General features: G+C 28.2%; 1 protein-coding gene across 1 annotated transcript; it reads left to right on the top strand.

Annotated features, from left to right (window-relative positions):
* Window positions 1-1,319: 1,319 nt before the first annotated feature.
* On the top strand, window positions 1,320-4,190 carry LOC100199698 (transcriptional regulator ERG-like). The gene is given in 6 exon segments (NM_001309667.1): window positions 1,320-1,425; window positions 1,724-1,964; window positions 2,056-2,256; window positions 2,481-2,555; window positions 2,695-2,931; window positions 3,143-4,190. Coding segments are annotated over 6 exon segments (1,401 nt in total). The 5' UTR covers window positions 1,320-1,365; the 3' UTR covers window positions 3,730-4,190.
* Window positions 4,191-18,135: the final 13,945 nt, after the last annotated feature.

The raw sequence follows: 18,135 nt of genomic DNA, 5'->3' as shown, positions 1-18,135 counted from the left end.
ATATATATATATATATATATAACTATTTTTATAGAAGTTGCCTGTTGTCATTTTATGAGACAAATTAAATGATAAAATCTACCAGGCTAATCCTTAGATCAAGGATTTTACAAATCTTGAAATATAATATTAACGGTATTAAAAAATGAATTTTTTAGAAATAGATGAAACCTTCATGTTTGTATAAAGTTGTACAACTTTGTGTAACTAATTTTTTTTTTTTTTTTCCTGGCTATTACATTTTTTAATAATATAATTATAATATAACCTACAGAATAAACATTTTTAAAAAACTTATTTAAAGCTTTTGAAAATTAGTAAAAATTTCTTTTTCTAACTATATATTTATTACAGTTCAAAACCATTAATGTGATCATTTAAAGTATAAAATGTATTTTTATTTGAAAAAGGTTTACGAGGCTTTAACAAGGTTTGTTTCTTTAACAAGTGCTGATTCATTGAGAAATTAAAACAAAAAATACTTTAAGATTTTGTTTAAAAATCGAAAGTTCAATTTAAAACGTACAATAAACCTATGGATGCAAATTTGTTTGTTTTTTGATATAATTGTCATAAAAACATAACAAGAGTACAAAAGATAGTTTTATCATAAAAGTCCGTAATTATACTTTAAATAGGAGGGTTTTTGTCAAAGAAATCTCCTCTAAGTATCTCAAGTTTTTTATTGTCAACAAAATCTGCAAGTAGAGTCTATTTCCAAAGCCGCCTTTATAAAAATTATATATTACCATAAAACAATTCGCGATTGGTCTTTAGAAAATGACATCAACAAAAAAGATTGCAAATCAAGTCATTGTGGAGTTTGATTGGTTAAACCATTTGAATGCTTTAATCGATCGTACGCCTCTTTAAATTGTTTTGATTGCGCACTTTTGTTTTTGAATGAATTGTTAGTGTTATTATAAAAAATAATTGCTTTTTAAAAAGCGTTAAAAGAGAAAGAAGAAAAAAATCACTCGTTCTTATTTTTGACAAAATGACAAGACGACGTTGAATATACCGAGCATAAAACAACGTTGCATTTACTAAAACGACATATTATCTGACATAGTGAGTTAAAATACACTTCAAATTTAATAACTTTTATAAGAATCTGTACAATATTTGATGTTCATTCATTGTTTGTTGTATATGTTACAAAACCTCTTTATTATCAATTACTACTCGGAAATTTTATGGCTTCCTGCGACGAACACCGTTTCCGATAATCTGTACTAACAAAATATAGCTATTAAATCTTATGCTTAACATTGTTATGAAGTGTTGGAGCAATATTTTAACTTTATATTTTCCTTTAGCTTGTTGCGATACAAAGTTGAACAATCGAAATCTGTGCAAAACAAAATGTTTTTAAACTCTGACTTAAGTGCAAACGTTGTTCCAGATCCAAGTGTTTATGCCCAGGTAAGTTTTTTCGTAACTTTAAGTACTTTATGGTTATTGCAATTTGAATTCAAAATGTCATTTGAGAATGACAAGCGTTCATTAAAAAAACAGACGCAATTTTTTAAATTCTTAAGATTTGTAAAAATGTAAACGAGTATGTAAATTAATTATGTAGTGAATAAATTTTTTAATGTAACCCGTTTTAAATTTATGTACTTAACTTTTTATTTTAAAACCGTTGCATAAAAAAACATTAAAACTAATTTGAGTCAATGGTCACACTTAGCTTAAAAAGTTTTACTCAATTCCTGTATAGGAAGCCTTATCGATGGTTTCCATGGATGACCAATCATTATTTGATTCATACGAAAACCAAAAAGTTCCGGCTTGTAAATCCAATAAAATGAATAATAACGAAATATGGGGGCAGAAAAAACGACCGTTTGACGGTGAATTAGACGATTTTCATATCCCTCCGACAAAACGATCGTTAATGAATGAAGATACAAAATCTGAAACTCAACAAGATGATGATAAAAGAGTCATAGTACCAGCTGGTAATTTTTTTGTTGTTATTAGTTTTCCAAAAAAAAATTTATATTTCTTTTTGAAAACCTTAATAAGTTACATTTTCCGTTGTTTTTAAAGATCCCATGTGTTGGACAAATGAACATGTAAGACAATGGGTACAGTGGGCTATTAAAGAATTTAGTTTAAAAGAGGTTAATATAGATGCATTCACAATGACCGGTCAATTATTGTGTAAATTTACTCGAGAAGAATTTCTCCGATTGGCACCAGCATATAATGGCGATATATTAATGGCACATCTTTGTGTTTTAAGAAAAGGTACTTTAATTTATACAACTCCAAATGATATTCTTAATTTTTTTTTTATCTCTGTTATTTTAGATATTTAGTTTATGTATTTACAGAACCGTGTCATTTGTATTTATTTGTTTTAAAATAAAACATTTTGCAATACGAGAAGAATTTATATGACGTAACTGTTAAGCATCTGACGTACATATTGATAACAGTAAACTATTTATAATTAGAGTGTTTTTTTTTAGCACCTCTTCCGAATTTAACATCCGAAGATGTAGATAAAGCACTTGCGCCTCCCTTAAGTCATCACGCAAAAACACGTAAGAAATTAACTTGAAGTTACTAGTTATATATGTTTTCAAACCATCTTAATTTATTTAATGTAACAATACTTGAATAATTTTTGATTATTATTTTACACGCATATATAACTTTGTTATAATCTAAACTTTTATTTAGCATCAACCTACCATCGCACTAGTACCGATGTCGATAAACGACCGTCATCCACCGTCGGGGGCTACAATCGCAGTGTACCTGTTGCTCGGGCTGATGGTAGCGAATATTTAGCAAGTTGCGCTTATCAAACTACCTCTTCATCTGCATCAGCATCTGAAAATTATCAGTGCAGTCGAGACTCTGTTGTACCAAATAAGTTTGAAAATAACTCGCCTCCTTCACAAGTAGGAAAATTAGGTAAAAATTTTGTTGCTTCGGAATGTCAGTAATGTATTCAATATATATATATATATATATATATATATATATATATATATATATATATATATATATATATATATATATATATATATATATATATATATATATATATACTAATGCATATTATATTTTTAATAATTATATCAAATAATGTGTTTAAGACAGTTTTGAATAAATTTTTTTTTAGAATTTTCTTCTTGTAACTCGCCAAAACCAAGTGCTCTTCCCCCTACTCCTCATGGAGGAACGGGACAGATTCAGCTTTGGCAGTTTCTTCTTGAGTTACTTGCTGATCCTGCGAATGCATCTTTTGTAGCTTGGGAAGGTAACAATGGTGAATTTAAATTAACAGATCCCGATGAGGTTGCTCGGAGGTGGGGAGAGCGAAAAAATAAACCAAACATGAACTACGACAAGTTAAGTCGTGCTCTTCGATATTATTATGATAAAAATATAATGACTAAAATTCACGGAAAACGCTATGCATACAAATTCGATTTTCAAGGTCTTGCTCAATTAAATCAGCCTATTACTTCGGACGCTCAATTGCATGCTGCGCAAGCAGCTGCGGCTGCATACAGAGGCGAATATCCTTTTTACAGTACGTATGGACCAGGACCCAGTAGTTCCCCGTACGGGTATCCTCCTTCAAATTACCCTCCTTGCTATTCTGCAGTACAACCACCTCCAAATACATACGGATCTTCATACCCTAGTTGGGGTCGAACTTACCCACCCAGCATGTATAGACAGTCTTCAGTTCCGTATTTCTAATAACATTTTTTGTACAATATAATAATTTTCATAAATTTTTATATGGTTTGTTGATTTAACATATATTTATCACTTCGTTTTTTGAGGTAAACAGAAATTTTTTTGACAAGAATGTGGGAGGTATATTTATTTTCAACAGTTTATATATATATAGCACACGATATTTTTATATAAATAATTATTTGGATACGTTTTGTGTTTTAAAAAGTTTACTTTTTTATGAGAGAAATTTTCAAAGATTTACACATTTTCATACTGGGAATCAGTTAATTAAATATTCTTGGCTAAAATTTAAATTTAAGCCTTAATAGTGTTTTTTTTTTTCTTTATTTTTTTATTTAACTCTTAACTTTTTTTTATTATATTTATAAGATGCTGAAATTAAAAAAAAAAGTCATAGTAGTATGAATTTCTTAGTTAAATAAGATATTTCAGAGTATATAATTTTCTCTTTCTAAAAGTTTTACATTCGTACCTTTTAAAATACATACACATGCTGGCTTAAACGGTTTTATTTATTAAGTTCCAAGATAATACTTGTACAAGTCAGGAGCTTTAACGTCGTCCCTGTTTTACACACATAAACATATACATCATAATATACGTTTAAAAAAAGCATATATATATACATATATATACACATATATATATATGTTTACATATATATATATATATATATATATATATATATATGTGTGTGTGTGTGTGTGTGTGTGTGTGTGTGTGTGTGTGTGTGTGTGTGTGTGTGTGTGTGTGTGTGTGTGTGTGTGTGTGTGTGTGTGTGTGTGTGTGTGTGTGTGTTTTTTTATATATATATATATATATATATATATATATAAATATATCTACATATATATATATATATATATATCTACACACACATATATATATATATATATTTATATATATATATATATATATATATATATATATATATATATATATATATATATATATATATATAAATATATCTACATATATATATATATATATATATATATATATCTACACACACATATATATATATATATATTTATATATATATATATATATATATATTGGGAAGGAGAAAGATGAATCTAAAACATCTAGCTTAGAGTTATGTGTTTATATTTTTTATAAAACAGATTTTTATAGATGTGATATAGAAGTCTTCATTGCATTTCATAATTTCCAAATATTATTGGTAAATATTTGCATAGTAAACCATATTTTAGAAAAATATATGATATAATTATATTTTCTTTTTATATGATATTCAAGTTTTTTTCTTTATTTAGTTTTGATTATTATTGGATTAAGATTATTTACACAGTAAATTAAATTAGAAACTATTTTTATGTTTTTAAGTGTTTTTCATATTCATATTCTTCTTATGTTCTTCTGTATTGTTTTACTGTTGAATTATCCGCTTCCGTATCACAGGATGATGGGAGGAGCATATTGTGTTATTTTGGACATTTTTTAATTATTGAAAAATAAAAATAATAACTTCCACACAATGAATTTAATCAATAATATTTTTAAAAATCGATATAGAGATTTTATAAAAAGGTAGAGTTTAAAATATATGAAAAATTATTTTTATGTGAATAACCTTTAAATTTTAACAAAAACTTCAAAGCAACTAATTCAAAAGAATACGGTTAATTTGCCTTACTGCTTATCAAATATTGTAAACCAAAATATTTCGTTTGAAATTAATTTCTTTATACCAAATTTATGTTATCATTTAAACTATATTAGTTGCTGATTTTATCTTCAATAGTTATGCAATAGTTATGCAATGGTTACAGTAACAATAAGTAATATCATTTGGTTACGCAACTTAAAGTAACTTAATATCAAAATATTTCTTTTGAAGGTACGGAGTAGCTAAATTTTTGTTACGGAATAGCTAAATATAGTTTGCGGACTATTAAAAAGATAACTTACACATTGCAATAAAAATATTTTTCGAAATAATATGCTATATTTTTGTTTATTTGCAATATCAGTGTTATATAAATATAAATTATATAGATTAGAATTAAAAACAAAAAATATTTATATTTTGAAACAAAATGTTGTTTTTATTTTTTATAATCATATTCTCTAAACGAAATTTTTATGCTTAAAATTATTGCGGGTAAAATTGGTTTAACATTTTTTTAACATGACGTCTATATCCATCTTCATAATGATTTAACGTTTATACATAGTTAATATATCAACTCAAAGACGTAAATATGACGCCTATTATATAATACACTATTGAATCAGTATTTAATCAATTTTTTCTAAATCTTTCTTTTCCACTCTTTTTTTCTATATTTATAAATTATTTCTAGAAAGAGGAACTTAAATTGAGACAAAATGTTGACTCTATAAGTTATTGTTTTGGCTCATGAACTATTGGGTGTTAGACCCATAAACTTTTAATAAAAACAATTTTTAGGTGACATGAAAAGTTTATTATTACTGATGTTTTCTCCGAAACATTTTCACTTGTAACTTAACTTCAATACAGTAGAACAACATATTTCGGAGGTATTTAACACAATAATTTTTTAAAAACGGAGATGATTCAAACTTTCTGTTAACTATTGTTTTGGTCTTAAATATAGACGTAGATAGTTTCATTGTAAAAGGCAACATCAATCCTTATTTTATAAACATGCGAAACTATCTGGTTAAATGCGACTTATTAACAAATGGAGAAAACCTTGTGTTTTTGCTATATGCTCGACATATAAAACTTTTTGGTTTTTGTCAAATAAAACTTTGTGATATTGGTATATGTTTGTCACTTAAAACCATGTTTTTTAGCACATGTTTATCATACAATATTTGTCTCGGTTCTTAACCCTTTATTTCCCAGTGACGTCATATGGCGTCATTGACTTCATAAAGCAAAAATAAGCATTATGCTGACCATGTGGTAGGAAACCTTTGTGCTTATAAGTAAAAGTAGTGTTTTCACAAAATTTTTGCAAAACATCACAGTTATTTCCTCCACATACTAGTATACTACGTATTTTTGCTGCGTTAAGTCAATGACGCCATATGGCATTACTGAGAACTAAAGGGTTAAAGTTTTGACGAACATAAGTAACGAAATTAAATCCAAAACTAAAGACTTCAAAAACGCAAGGTGCATCAGCTGTCTCTCTCATATGGCATCTAAAAAAAAAACTTTGAGAGAAAAGAAAAAATTTAAGCATTTAATAAAGTTTAGAATAATTTCTATCTCGTTTATCATTTTTCTCCATGCAAACGACTATTGTCACATAAATCAGTTGGGAATATTTATAGAAAATAGATATTCTATTTTTACAAGTAAAAATAGAATATATATTTTCTGAGAATACTATGAACTTTTCCATTAAAATTTTTTCTTAGTCATAGCTGATTCGCAAAAAATAATATTTCATTCAAATGAGTTTTTGATTAGTTTTGTATTGTTTTAAATGAAAATATAGTCTTTCAGAATTTAAAAATATTGTTATCACCACAAGTGTTTTCTTAGGTTACAACTTCAAGCACGTATTTCATTTTATAAACAATAACTACGTAAAATGAAATACATCTAAGTTTATAGAATAGTTAATAAACAATAGAAACTTTTGCATTTTTTAAGTCTCCTTCCCAGTAAACACATTTCATTATATTTTCGAAGTCTTACCAACTTATTTTTGACTATGTTACATCAAAAAAAACTTTGCGATTGTGCGCAAAAGCAATTTGCGCACACTTGCAAACGTTACGTGAGAACCATTGGGGTGTTAAGGTGTTTGTAAGAATCAAATGATTGAGTTTTTAGAGAGGTTTGTTCATGTGAGTATTACGCATTGTTTTTTAAATATACCTCGTTTTATGTTGCCACCATTTTAATAATTTGTTTTATGACTTCACTATTTTGACAATTCGTTTTATGTCTCTATCATTTTAACAATTGGAAGTAGGACAAACGAATCTTTTTTGTCAAAATTGATGGTTAAATAATTTATAGGCAAGAGCAGCCGTAGCACAGTGTTTGATGCGCTTGCCTCAGAAACTAGAGATCCGTGGTTCAACGGCACCTCTGGCTAAGCTTTATAACATCTGTAAGGAAGGAGGCGTGAACTCCATGATACTCTGTGATAACATCGTAAAGATGGAAGTCTTTACGATGTTATCACAGAGTAAGGCTGATGGTGCTTTCACGTGTATGGCTGATGGTGCTACTGGCCTAAGTATTTATAAAATTGTTTTGTCATAACCTGACATGAACTGAAATTTAAGACGTAAAAAGTCTTTGCTTATTACTTGTCTAGTCCCAACGGATTTAACTGGATTTAACAACAGCAATGAAAAGGTGTCTATTCGTAAAAATCAAAAGTCATCATTCACAGCCTATTGCTGACCCTTAAGATTTAAGACTAATGCGGTAGTAGTGTAGTGGTAGAGTCCTTACCTCATAAGCGAGAAGTCGTCCAATTTCAATTCCCACCACGTCCCTGGTAGTACCGAGCTCAAATTGTCTCTACGCAGCGGCCTTATTCGTCAAGGTTAGTGCTTCAAAGTTATAGAGTTGAGAAAGGGTTGTAACCACAATTAAAAGTAGCTTTCTCTACAGTAGTGGCCTTCGTGGCCTTGGGGAGGTATTTATTACCTATAGAACTTACGTCAGAGGAAACTCAAGAGGCTAGAAATAAAAACTTCCTTCAGATATTTTAGAAATAAAAACCTCTTTCAGATATTTTACAATTACTTAAAGAACCTTCAAATGATATAATTGTTTTATAAATTTTCTATATATTTTCAAATTGTTTTCCTGCACTACTTGTTGTTTTTATTATTGCTAAAACATTAATCACCTAAATATTTAATACTTATTCAAAATAAGTGGGTCGAAAATCGGATAAAGTTTATTCAAAAATCAATTTAACCCTTTGTAACAAAAAAATTATTTAGTATCTAAGCAATATAAATAAAAAAATTATCACTTTTATAAGAAATGCGATCTCATAATGGTACTCATACCAAATTTAGTAAAAATAGCACTCGTAAAATATCTGTAAATACTAAAAATAGGTTATTGCTTAGCAAAATGAAGGTATCCACATCAACAAAACAAAAAAGTAACACCTTTATAAGAGGCGCAGAGATCATGTTAGTAACCATGCTAATATAGCCCTAATATTAATTTAATTATAAATTTTGTCTCGTAAAAGTGAATTCTGGCCAACTCTGTGATGACAACTGATGGTCTTCTGAGAGTCTCGGCGTTCTTTTTATAAATTTAAATACTTGTATATTTTTTTAACTTTTTACTAATTTCTAGCTTCATAAACTTTTTTTTAATTTTTTATTGTATAACGATTTACGAATGTTTAATAAAAAAACACTCAAAAAAACAGAAGAAACTTCAGAACTTAAAGATAGATGGGTTGTTATTTTAAAAAGTAATATAAAAATAACAGATAAATTTATTCTTTAATACGATGTATATTTGGGTGTTTATTTTTTATGATACCATAAAAAATAAACACCCAAAAACCATCTCCCAGAGATCCAACAAAGAATAACTTAGAGTTCTGGCATGGAATCAAGAGGTTCGTGGTTCAAAGCCGGTTCTAGCCCAATTAGCGACATATGTCTTTTTAGAGCCATACAAAATTGGTGTTATTACATGGAACATCCCAATCTATCTGCACAGTTTACTTCCAGGTTTTACTTCCTGGGTTATAGTATGCGGATGTATTTCGGAGTGGGCAACTATCAAGCAATACATGAAGTAAAAAACCACTTCTTTAAAACTGGCAACTTGAATGACAAAAATATCAAAAAGTAATTGCATGTAAATCCAAATCAACTTCGCTAGCCTTCTCCTTGTAATAAAATTTAGTTTGGTTATATTCTATACTTTTACGGTAAAATCAATTTATTTCGCAACCATAATAGCTTCGAAATTTAGAAAATTTTGGTTCCTTAAGGATTATTCTTAACAAGCGTTATTCGTTACAATGAGTGAAAAGAGGGGGAAATTGTTTTATCTATACAAAAAAGTCTAAATTTTATTAAACATTTTTTATTTGATGTTAACTAAATGAAACTGAAAATGAATCAGTGTTTTTTAAAAGAACGGATAAGCTGAAAACAGTTTGAGCAAATCCGCCCAATTAAAAAACACTGATTCAACTCTGTGACACGGTTTTTTGTTCGATTATCTTTCTTAAATGCGTAATTTTAAATCGTATACAAGAACATTATCAAAAATAAAGAATAAATGTAATAATCTAAAATATAACAACAATATAACGGCGTTGACGATATAACAATGTAATGGTGATGACGAAGCGACAAATAGTTATAGAAAGAGTGACGTAAATAGTCTTGTTTAATTACGCGATTTAAAACTAACGTCGTTATCTTCAATCGCCATCTAAAAACGAAAGCGCTGTTGTTGAAATTACATATTTATTTTAAGTAAAAAATTTTTTGTTTAGGGTTAGGAAAATTTTGTTAATTTGAAAGAAACTTTTGACGACACCATTTCAAACTTTAATTTAAAATGCGAAATTAAGAAACACAATTTGAAAATTGACAATTAAGAAGCGCAAGATGAAATTGGGATTACGTAAATAGTAATTAAGAAATGCAAGATATAATTAAGATTACATGTATTTGTATAATGCATAGTTAAATATAATACTGTGGGAAAAAAATTTCAATTTTAAAATGTGCTTTAAAAATTAATTTAAAAATTGAGTCAATATCTGTTCTTGAATCTTAATTGTGATGATAAATATCAAGCGCATTGGAAACTAAATTCGCTTAAGATCATTCGACAAATCACTCGTTTGATTTTATTACATTTAAAATTGCCTTTCCGTGGAGTTTTGTGCAATGCAATTCTCTTTTTTAACGTTACATTTTGTTGTTGTTGTTACTAGGATCAGGTTTTTTTAATGAAAACAATCTGGTACCAGCGTGTTGACGCTTATATAAAACTGTCCTAATATATTAGTATTGATGGCCGTCAATATAACTTGACAGCAATTTTCAATTCATTAATTCAAATTGATTTTCATTTAACTTTTTGAATATATTCAAAACTATTCAAATTCAAGTTAAAGTAAATTTAAATTAAAATAACAAATATAATACTAAAATAAATTCAAATCCTCTTTTTAATTCCAAATATGCAATTGATGCAATATAAAAAATATTTCTTATAACCTTTAAGTATTAAAAGTGTGGAGAATGTGCTTCTCGTCTAGCCTCTGCTCATCAATGTTTAGGTGATAAAGAGAAGTATGTGTTCCTTGGACAATTCTAAAAATACTTACTGGATTTAAACAACAATTAACTGCTGTTATACCCACAAAGATTATTATTGGAATAAAAATCACCAGCAATTAGAATATAACATACTTAATAATTCTCCATATTCAGCGTGCCCTTGTATTTCGCAACCATATTGAGCATTTTTATATAACTATCCTTGACACTTACTAAGCTAGACACTTACTTAAATCTCAATTTCAGCACATTTTTAAGGTAGTTGAGCACCATCTTAGTCATAATCCAAGAAAATTACCATTGTGAGGAAAACAAAATGTTTTCTTATACCCTCTGAATTATAAGCAACATTTCGCATGCACAAACAATTGCATGCACAAACAATTGCTTGCACAAACAATTGCATGCGTATATATAAGCCATTCTCTGCATTATTTTTCATTGTAACTCAGTTTAATATTTAACAAAGTTTTTTGAGCAATACCTGTCTTGGTATTGTCTTGTCTTGTTGTTTCTTCAGCTCTTTGCTATTTTTTTCCTCTTTTGAGTAGCACTTTTTTATTGTTTCTGCTTAACGTCAAAAAATTATTACTAGAGAAATGTTTGGTCCACGAAGACCATTTTGTAACCGTAAAACTACACCAACAGTAGACTTTATCATCCAGAATATCTGCCCAGAGAATCGATTAGAATCTGCCTAGAGAATCGATAGAGTATTGATTAAGCTTATCCACAGAGCTGGTTTTGTTGTTTATGACTGGACCATTCGCAGAATGCTGAAAGAAGAAGAGTTGATGTGTTACTGTTTTAGAATGGGCTAAAAATCAATGTCATTGGTCTGTTGAGGATTGGAAAAAAGTACTTTTTGAAAATATTCCAACTTTCATATTTATTCATAACTTATTTAAATATACGTCCCAGTCCCTTTCAATATATGTCCCAGTTACTTTAAATATATGTCCCAGTCACTTTTAATAATCCTTGTTTTAGATTTGCAGTTTAGATGACTCAACTTTTCAAGCAATGATAGATAAATTATATTTGGTTCGTCGTAGACCAAAATAAAGTTTCACTCTAGCTGCATTGCGGAAACATTTGCACATACACCCTCAGTAATGATCTGGTTTGTCATTTGTAGCAAGCACCAGAACACGTCTATAAAAAGTAGTTGAGACAATAAAATAGAATTAGTATAAAAAAGTTCTGTAAAATTAGTTGCTACCCAAAATGGCAGATTAGTCAAAAAATGTTAAGAACCTTATATTTATGTAAGGTAGTGCAACATAAAGAAAAATAGTTTCCGTACAGTAAAAGTGTTATGGGTTATTTAAAACAGAAAAAAATTAAAGTATTGTTTTAGCCCGGCAACTCATCTGATCACAAAAGTCTAGGAGCGAGTAAAGCAAAAGATTGGAAAAGTAAAAGTGACTAACAAACAAGATCTTATGGAAAAAATTATCAAGATCTGGCACAATAACCCAGAGTTGACAGAAGCTATGAAAAATCAATTGCAAACATGCCACAATGCATTGATGCAGTTATTATAAATAAAGTTTTATATAAATATATTTGTTTAAATATATAATATGTATTATAACTAATAAATATTCGAAACGTTTAAATTTTCTGATTTTTTTTTTTATCTTATTAATACTTTATCAATTAAAATACAAGCTTTGAATTATACAGTTATTCGTATTTTTGCTTTAAAATATTTTTTACACAAAACTATTTACAAAAATTACCACAGGTTCTGTGATTGCCCATTTGAATTGTCATTAGTATATATGACAATTGCAAACTTGGAAAATTTATAGCTTATATCGTTTTCTATTTCTGTAAATTTGAAAAAGAAAAAAGTAATTAAAATAGGGTGTTTAAAATGATTTGAAACTGTTATAAAACTAGGAAATGTAAATTTTTTGCACCTTAAAATTGACTCCCCTCCTCCCTTATTTGATTATTCAAATCCACTAAACCAAAAATAATCTGAAAATCTCCATGAAAAAAAGTTCTATAGAATTTCCATAAACTTTTGAAACATATGACCTATAGAAATTCTATAAAGTTTCTTTTAATTTTTATAAAAATTGCTATAAAACTTTTTTTTCTATAGAAAAAAAAAGAAGAAAAAAAAGGTTCTGTTGAAATTTCTATAAAAATTCTATGGAATTCAACAAAACTTCTATAAGCCATTTGTTTCAAAATTTTATATTTCAAAATTTTGTAGAACTTTTTTTCCTGGATCCCTCCTTTTTACTAGTGGGTTTGAATTCGCCCTTGGCCAGGATTGTTATGAAACTCTTTCTTCTACCTTTTCTTTATGTATAACATTTTTATGAATATGATTTATTCTTATTTATATATAACATTTTTATGAATATGATTTATTCTTATTTATGTATAACATTTTTATGAATATGATTTATTCTTATTTATGTATAACATTTTTATGAATATGATTTATTCTTATTTATGTATAACATTTTTATGAATATGATTTATTTTTATTTATGTATAACATTTTTATGAATATGATTTATTCTTATTTATGTATAACATTTTTATGAATATGATTTATTCTTATTTATGTATAACATTTTTATGAATATGATTTATTCTTATTTATGTATAACATTTTTATGAATATGATTTATTCTTATTTATGTATAACATTTTTATGAATATGATTTATTCTTATTTATGTATAACATTTTTATGAATATGACTTATTCTTATTTATGTATAACATTTTTATGAATATGATTTATTCTTATTCATGTATAACATTTTTATGAACATGACTCTTCTTATTCTTCAAGTTTAATACAAATTTTGTAATAATTAAAAATTACTGATGACATCTCTAAATTATTGCGGATTCTGTTGGCAGTTCATTTCCTAATGACATTATTTGATGATGTTGCTTTAAAGCACAACCCACCAACTTTGATTCAATGTCATAATCATCAAACAATTTCTTTAATAATTTTATTTTTCTCTACCTAAAGAAGAGAGTAAAGAAGTCATACTCATCAAGTTCAACACACATTAAGTTCAACACCTATTAGGTTCAACATCAAGTGCAATTTGTGATTAGTATTTACTAGTAAAGCTAGTTCAAAGAATCTTTTGTATAGCAAAAAAAAACACCAAATTTTTAAAATATAGATTAGAATCCCGCGGACCGAAAATATGGATTACTTTTCAAAAAGCAATCAAATAAGATTTCATTATGTTATTATCATTCTTTTATATATATATATATATATATATATATATATATATATATATATATATATATATATATATATATATATATATATATATATATATATATATATATATATATATATATATACATATATATAACGTGTGTGTAATTAATTTGTAGAATTTTTTTAAAATCTTGTTATTCTTAAAAATTTTTGAAAAACTCGTAAAAGAAAGACTTAGTATTAATTCCAATAAAAGATTTATATTCATTATACAAGTTACTTTTGAACAGATAATTATCCATTGCGATAAGCTTTGTCAACAAGAGCACGGACCCGAGATGAAAAGTTAGTACACATTTTTGGAGCATGCTTTACAAGTTCATTCATGATTTGGCATACTCTTGATTTCAATTGATCAACATTCTCTGGTTAAAAGGAATCAGCAAACACTTGATTTCAGCATGAAGGTACTCGATAGGCCGACACTGAGGAACATTGGTGGGGTTATTTTGTTTCAAAACAAATGGAGTTTCTTTGTTGTTTAAATACTTAACTACTTTTGAAGAATTATGTGATGAAGCTTTGTCTGGTCAAAAGATGCAAGCTTTTTCAGGGCAGTGCTTCTCAATGTAGGGGATTAGTCTTCGTTGAAGGCATTCAAATTTGTACATTTGGGCATCAATGGTCATTTCCTGGTACCAGATAAAGTAATCAGAAACACCATGATCACACAATGCATACCAAACACCTACTTTAAAGGGAAACTTGGTGCGACCTGAGAAGCGAATCTCTTCTGGAGTTGTTGAGGCATCTTTGGCATAAAAAGTTTTACTTGAAAACTTGGTCCCATCATGCTGTGTTATATATGTTTCATCATCCATTATGATGATCGAAAGTCCACCTGCTCCCTTTGTTAAATGCTGTCGATAAAGTCATCCAAAGGCTTTTCTTATTTCACCTTTCTTAACTGGATGGTAAAATGGTGCTGGTTTTCGCTTGTGACAATAAACACCATGTCTGTTCCAAATATTTAAGACAGTTTTGTGGCAAACATTGTATTTTGGGGCAGCTCTTCTTAAACTTTTATTTGTTGTGTTGTTAAACTCACGTATAAGACCTCCAAGTGCAGCACCAGTGATCTTTCTAGCAGCTCCATTGTTTCTACGACCATCAGTAACACCCACCATCTTCTCTGCTTGTCCGAGAACCTTGTATGCACCAGATTTGCTATAACCTACATTTCGCAAAGCCTGTAAACGATCTTTCCTACCCAAGTGTTCAGTACTTTTCAAGATATTGTTTGCGATTTCACGATGATTTTATAATTTAAAAAAAAATAGTTTTATGAATGTTTTAAGTTTTATGGAACCTCGTGTTTTAAGCTATTTGGCAACTCTTTATCTAAATTGTTCAAAATTTTTATTAAAAACGATTGTTTGTCGTGTTTAAAAATGTTAGTGGTCGTCAAATAGCAAAAATTAAACACACAATTAAGCAACAACTTTATTGTTTTTACTTTACGCAATAAAAATCTGCTTTTTACATAAATTTTTCATTAAACCTTTACGACCACAGTTTCCAAGCTGACCAAAATCTAAAAGTGTATTAAGTTACATCTATGCTAGTTCCTAACCGCCCACGAAGTATTGTAAAAACCTTTATTGAACACAGATTAGCATCCAGCTCTTCTAGCAAAATAAATTTTTAAAACTCTGCTCCTATTAACAAAGAATCTTTGATTAAGTCCGGATTTCGCAGCTATAAATAAACTCTGTTAATCCTAATAAATAGACACAAACAAAACATCATGTAGTTTTCAGTAAAAAAAGTTTTCACTAAATTAAGTTACCATTTTTTCTTAAACTTAATCGATTTACATTTTTTATCACATCGCAAACACCCACAAGACTTTTAACAGAAATAAGATCAAAATATCTTACAGCTATCAAATATTAAAATAATTATTTACTTTGACAACAAGTAGATTTTGTGCGTATGTTATGAATTGCATCTGTATTAACAAATATGCATGTTGTTTAAGTTTAATTAAAAATTTTATTTATAAAGCTACAATAGCATTATTTTATTAAATAAAACTTGTTTAAACTCTGTTTAAATAAATTATTCTATTAAATTTAAACATGTTTAATGTTTTTAATTATACAAAACCTAAACTATATTTCATAAGACAGTCTAGAAATCTAATCAAGAAGGTATTGAACTGTTAATCAAGTGAAGCATAGTTAAAAGATTTCAACCGTATAACCTCAAAAAGGTCTAACCTTTGCCTTAAAGAATGACATTTTACTATGACATTTAATCACAAACCTTTACTAAACTAAAAAAAATGAAATAGTATCCTCGGGTTGACTTATAAAGAAACTTTTACATTTGCATTTTGATACTAGTGATTAATTGGGCTAGTTCTTATTTGACGTGAAAACTGACGTTAGATCTCGTTGCATCTCAATATTTGTATTTTTATAAACGATTTTTATCTTAGTGTTTTTGAAAAATATGATTAAGTTCCAAGGTCGATCCCGATAACGTCCATGGTAGTACCGCGCTAAACTTGTTTCTCGACTCAGCGGCCTTGTTAGTCAAAGTTCGTGTTTGGGAGTTGAGTTTGTGAGAGAGTTGAGTGAGAGTTTTAACCACAACTAAAGTAGCCTCCTCGACTGTAGTGGTCTTCATGGCCATAGGCAGATGAGTTCAAATAAAAAAAAAAAGTGTTTTTGAAAAATAAATATTTACCAAATATAATATAGAACTAAATATTTACTAAATGGCAGTTCCATAAAATGAAGGTTATTTTTTTATTTACCATGGTACCATGGTAAGTTGTCTATACATATCTTGATCAAATTTACAAAAGTATAACCAGACAAGAACTGTATTAACTTCCAGCAAGAGTTGTATTATCTCGCACAGAATGCAGCATTACTAAGCCACCCACTCACCTAAATTTTTTTTCATTTTCGAGCTATTTTTAACTGTGCATGTTTAAAAAATTTGTTCTCGATTTTTTTTTAAATTATCTTAAGTTTTCTATTTGATTGAGCTATATTAAATGATATTCTTAGCAAACGCTGGCGAGTCTGTGCACAATGCACCCTAAACTCAATAAGATTCTTCTTAATATAATAGTCACGACTGTACATCGACTGATTCTCTAGGGATAGGTGAAGGGAGTGTACATACACTGAATTAGGTTTTTGATTTGAGCATTTATTTTAAATTCCATTTCAAAGTTTATTTTATGTTAAAAAACAATTCTTATCGTGTTTGGGGTTGCCGGTTACAGATTGGCTGCAACTCCAATAGCAACGCACTTGTTAAACTGTATACTCCGTACTTTTAACTAAATTCCACCCAAAATATCATTTAAATTGTACAAACCTGGACTGCTTATTCAAGAATCTTTCTAGAAATAATGTAAACATTGGAACATCTAGTACGGCTTCAGTCAGTGTTAAAGCAATTTTTTTTTAAGTTGAAAAAGCTTGTTGAATAAAGCCACGTACACAGACTCACAATAAATGAAAAAAGTAACAAAGAAAGAAAAGGAAATGATATTAACTCTGTTAATGATAATAATAATATCAAAAAACATTGAATCCTCGACAATAAATTTACATGCTGCCAGCATTACTAATGTTTCTGAATCAATTTTTATAAACCCACTAACTTTGCCACATTACAGATTACTCGTAAAAAAGAAAACTTGGAAGTTCCACTTGATTAAAAACCTTGTATATATCCATTCGTACAATCGATGTTACCGTTTTAGTGTCTGTTTTCAGTTATTTTCTGTGTCTATAGTGTGGCTGTTCCTCACTCATTAGGTAAGAGATCAAAACCATAGATTATCTTCTTTGCTATATCAAAAGCATAGATTATCTTCTTTGCTAAATTATACCAC

This window comes from Hydra vulgaris, chromosome 01 (assembly GCF_038396675.1).
Source record: "Hydra vulgaris chromosome 01, alternate assembly HydraT2T_AEP".
NCBI lineage: Eukaryota > Metazoa > Cnidaria > Hydrozoa > Anthoathecata > Hydridae > Hydra > Hydra vulgaris.
This window is presented reverse-complemented; position numbering and strand designations above follow the sequence as displayed.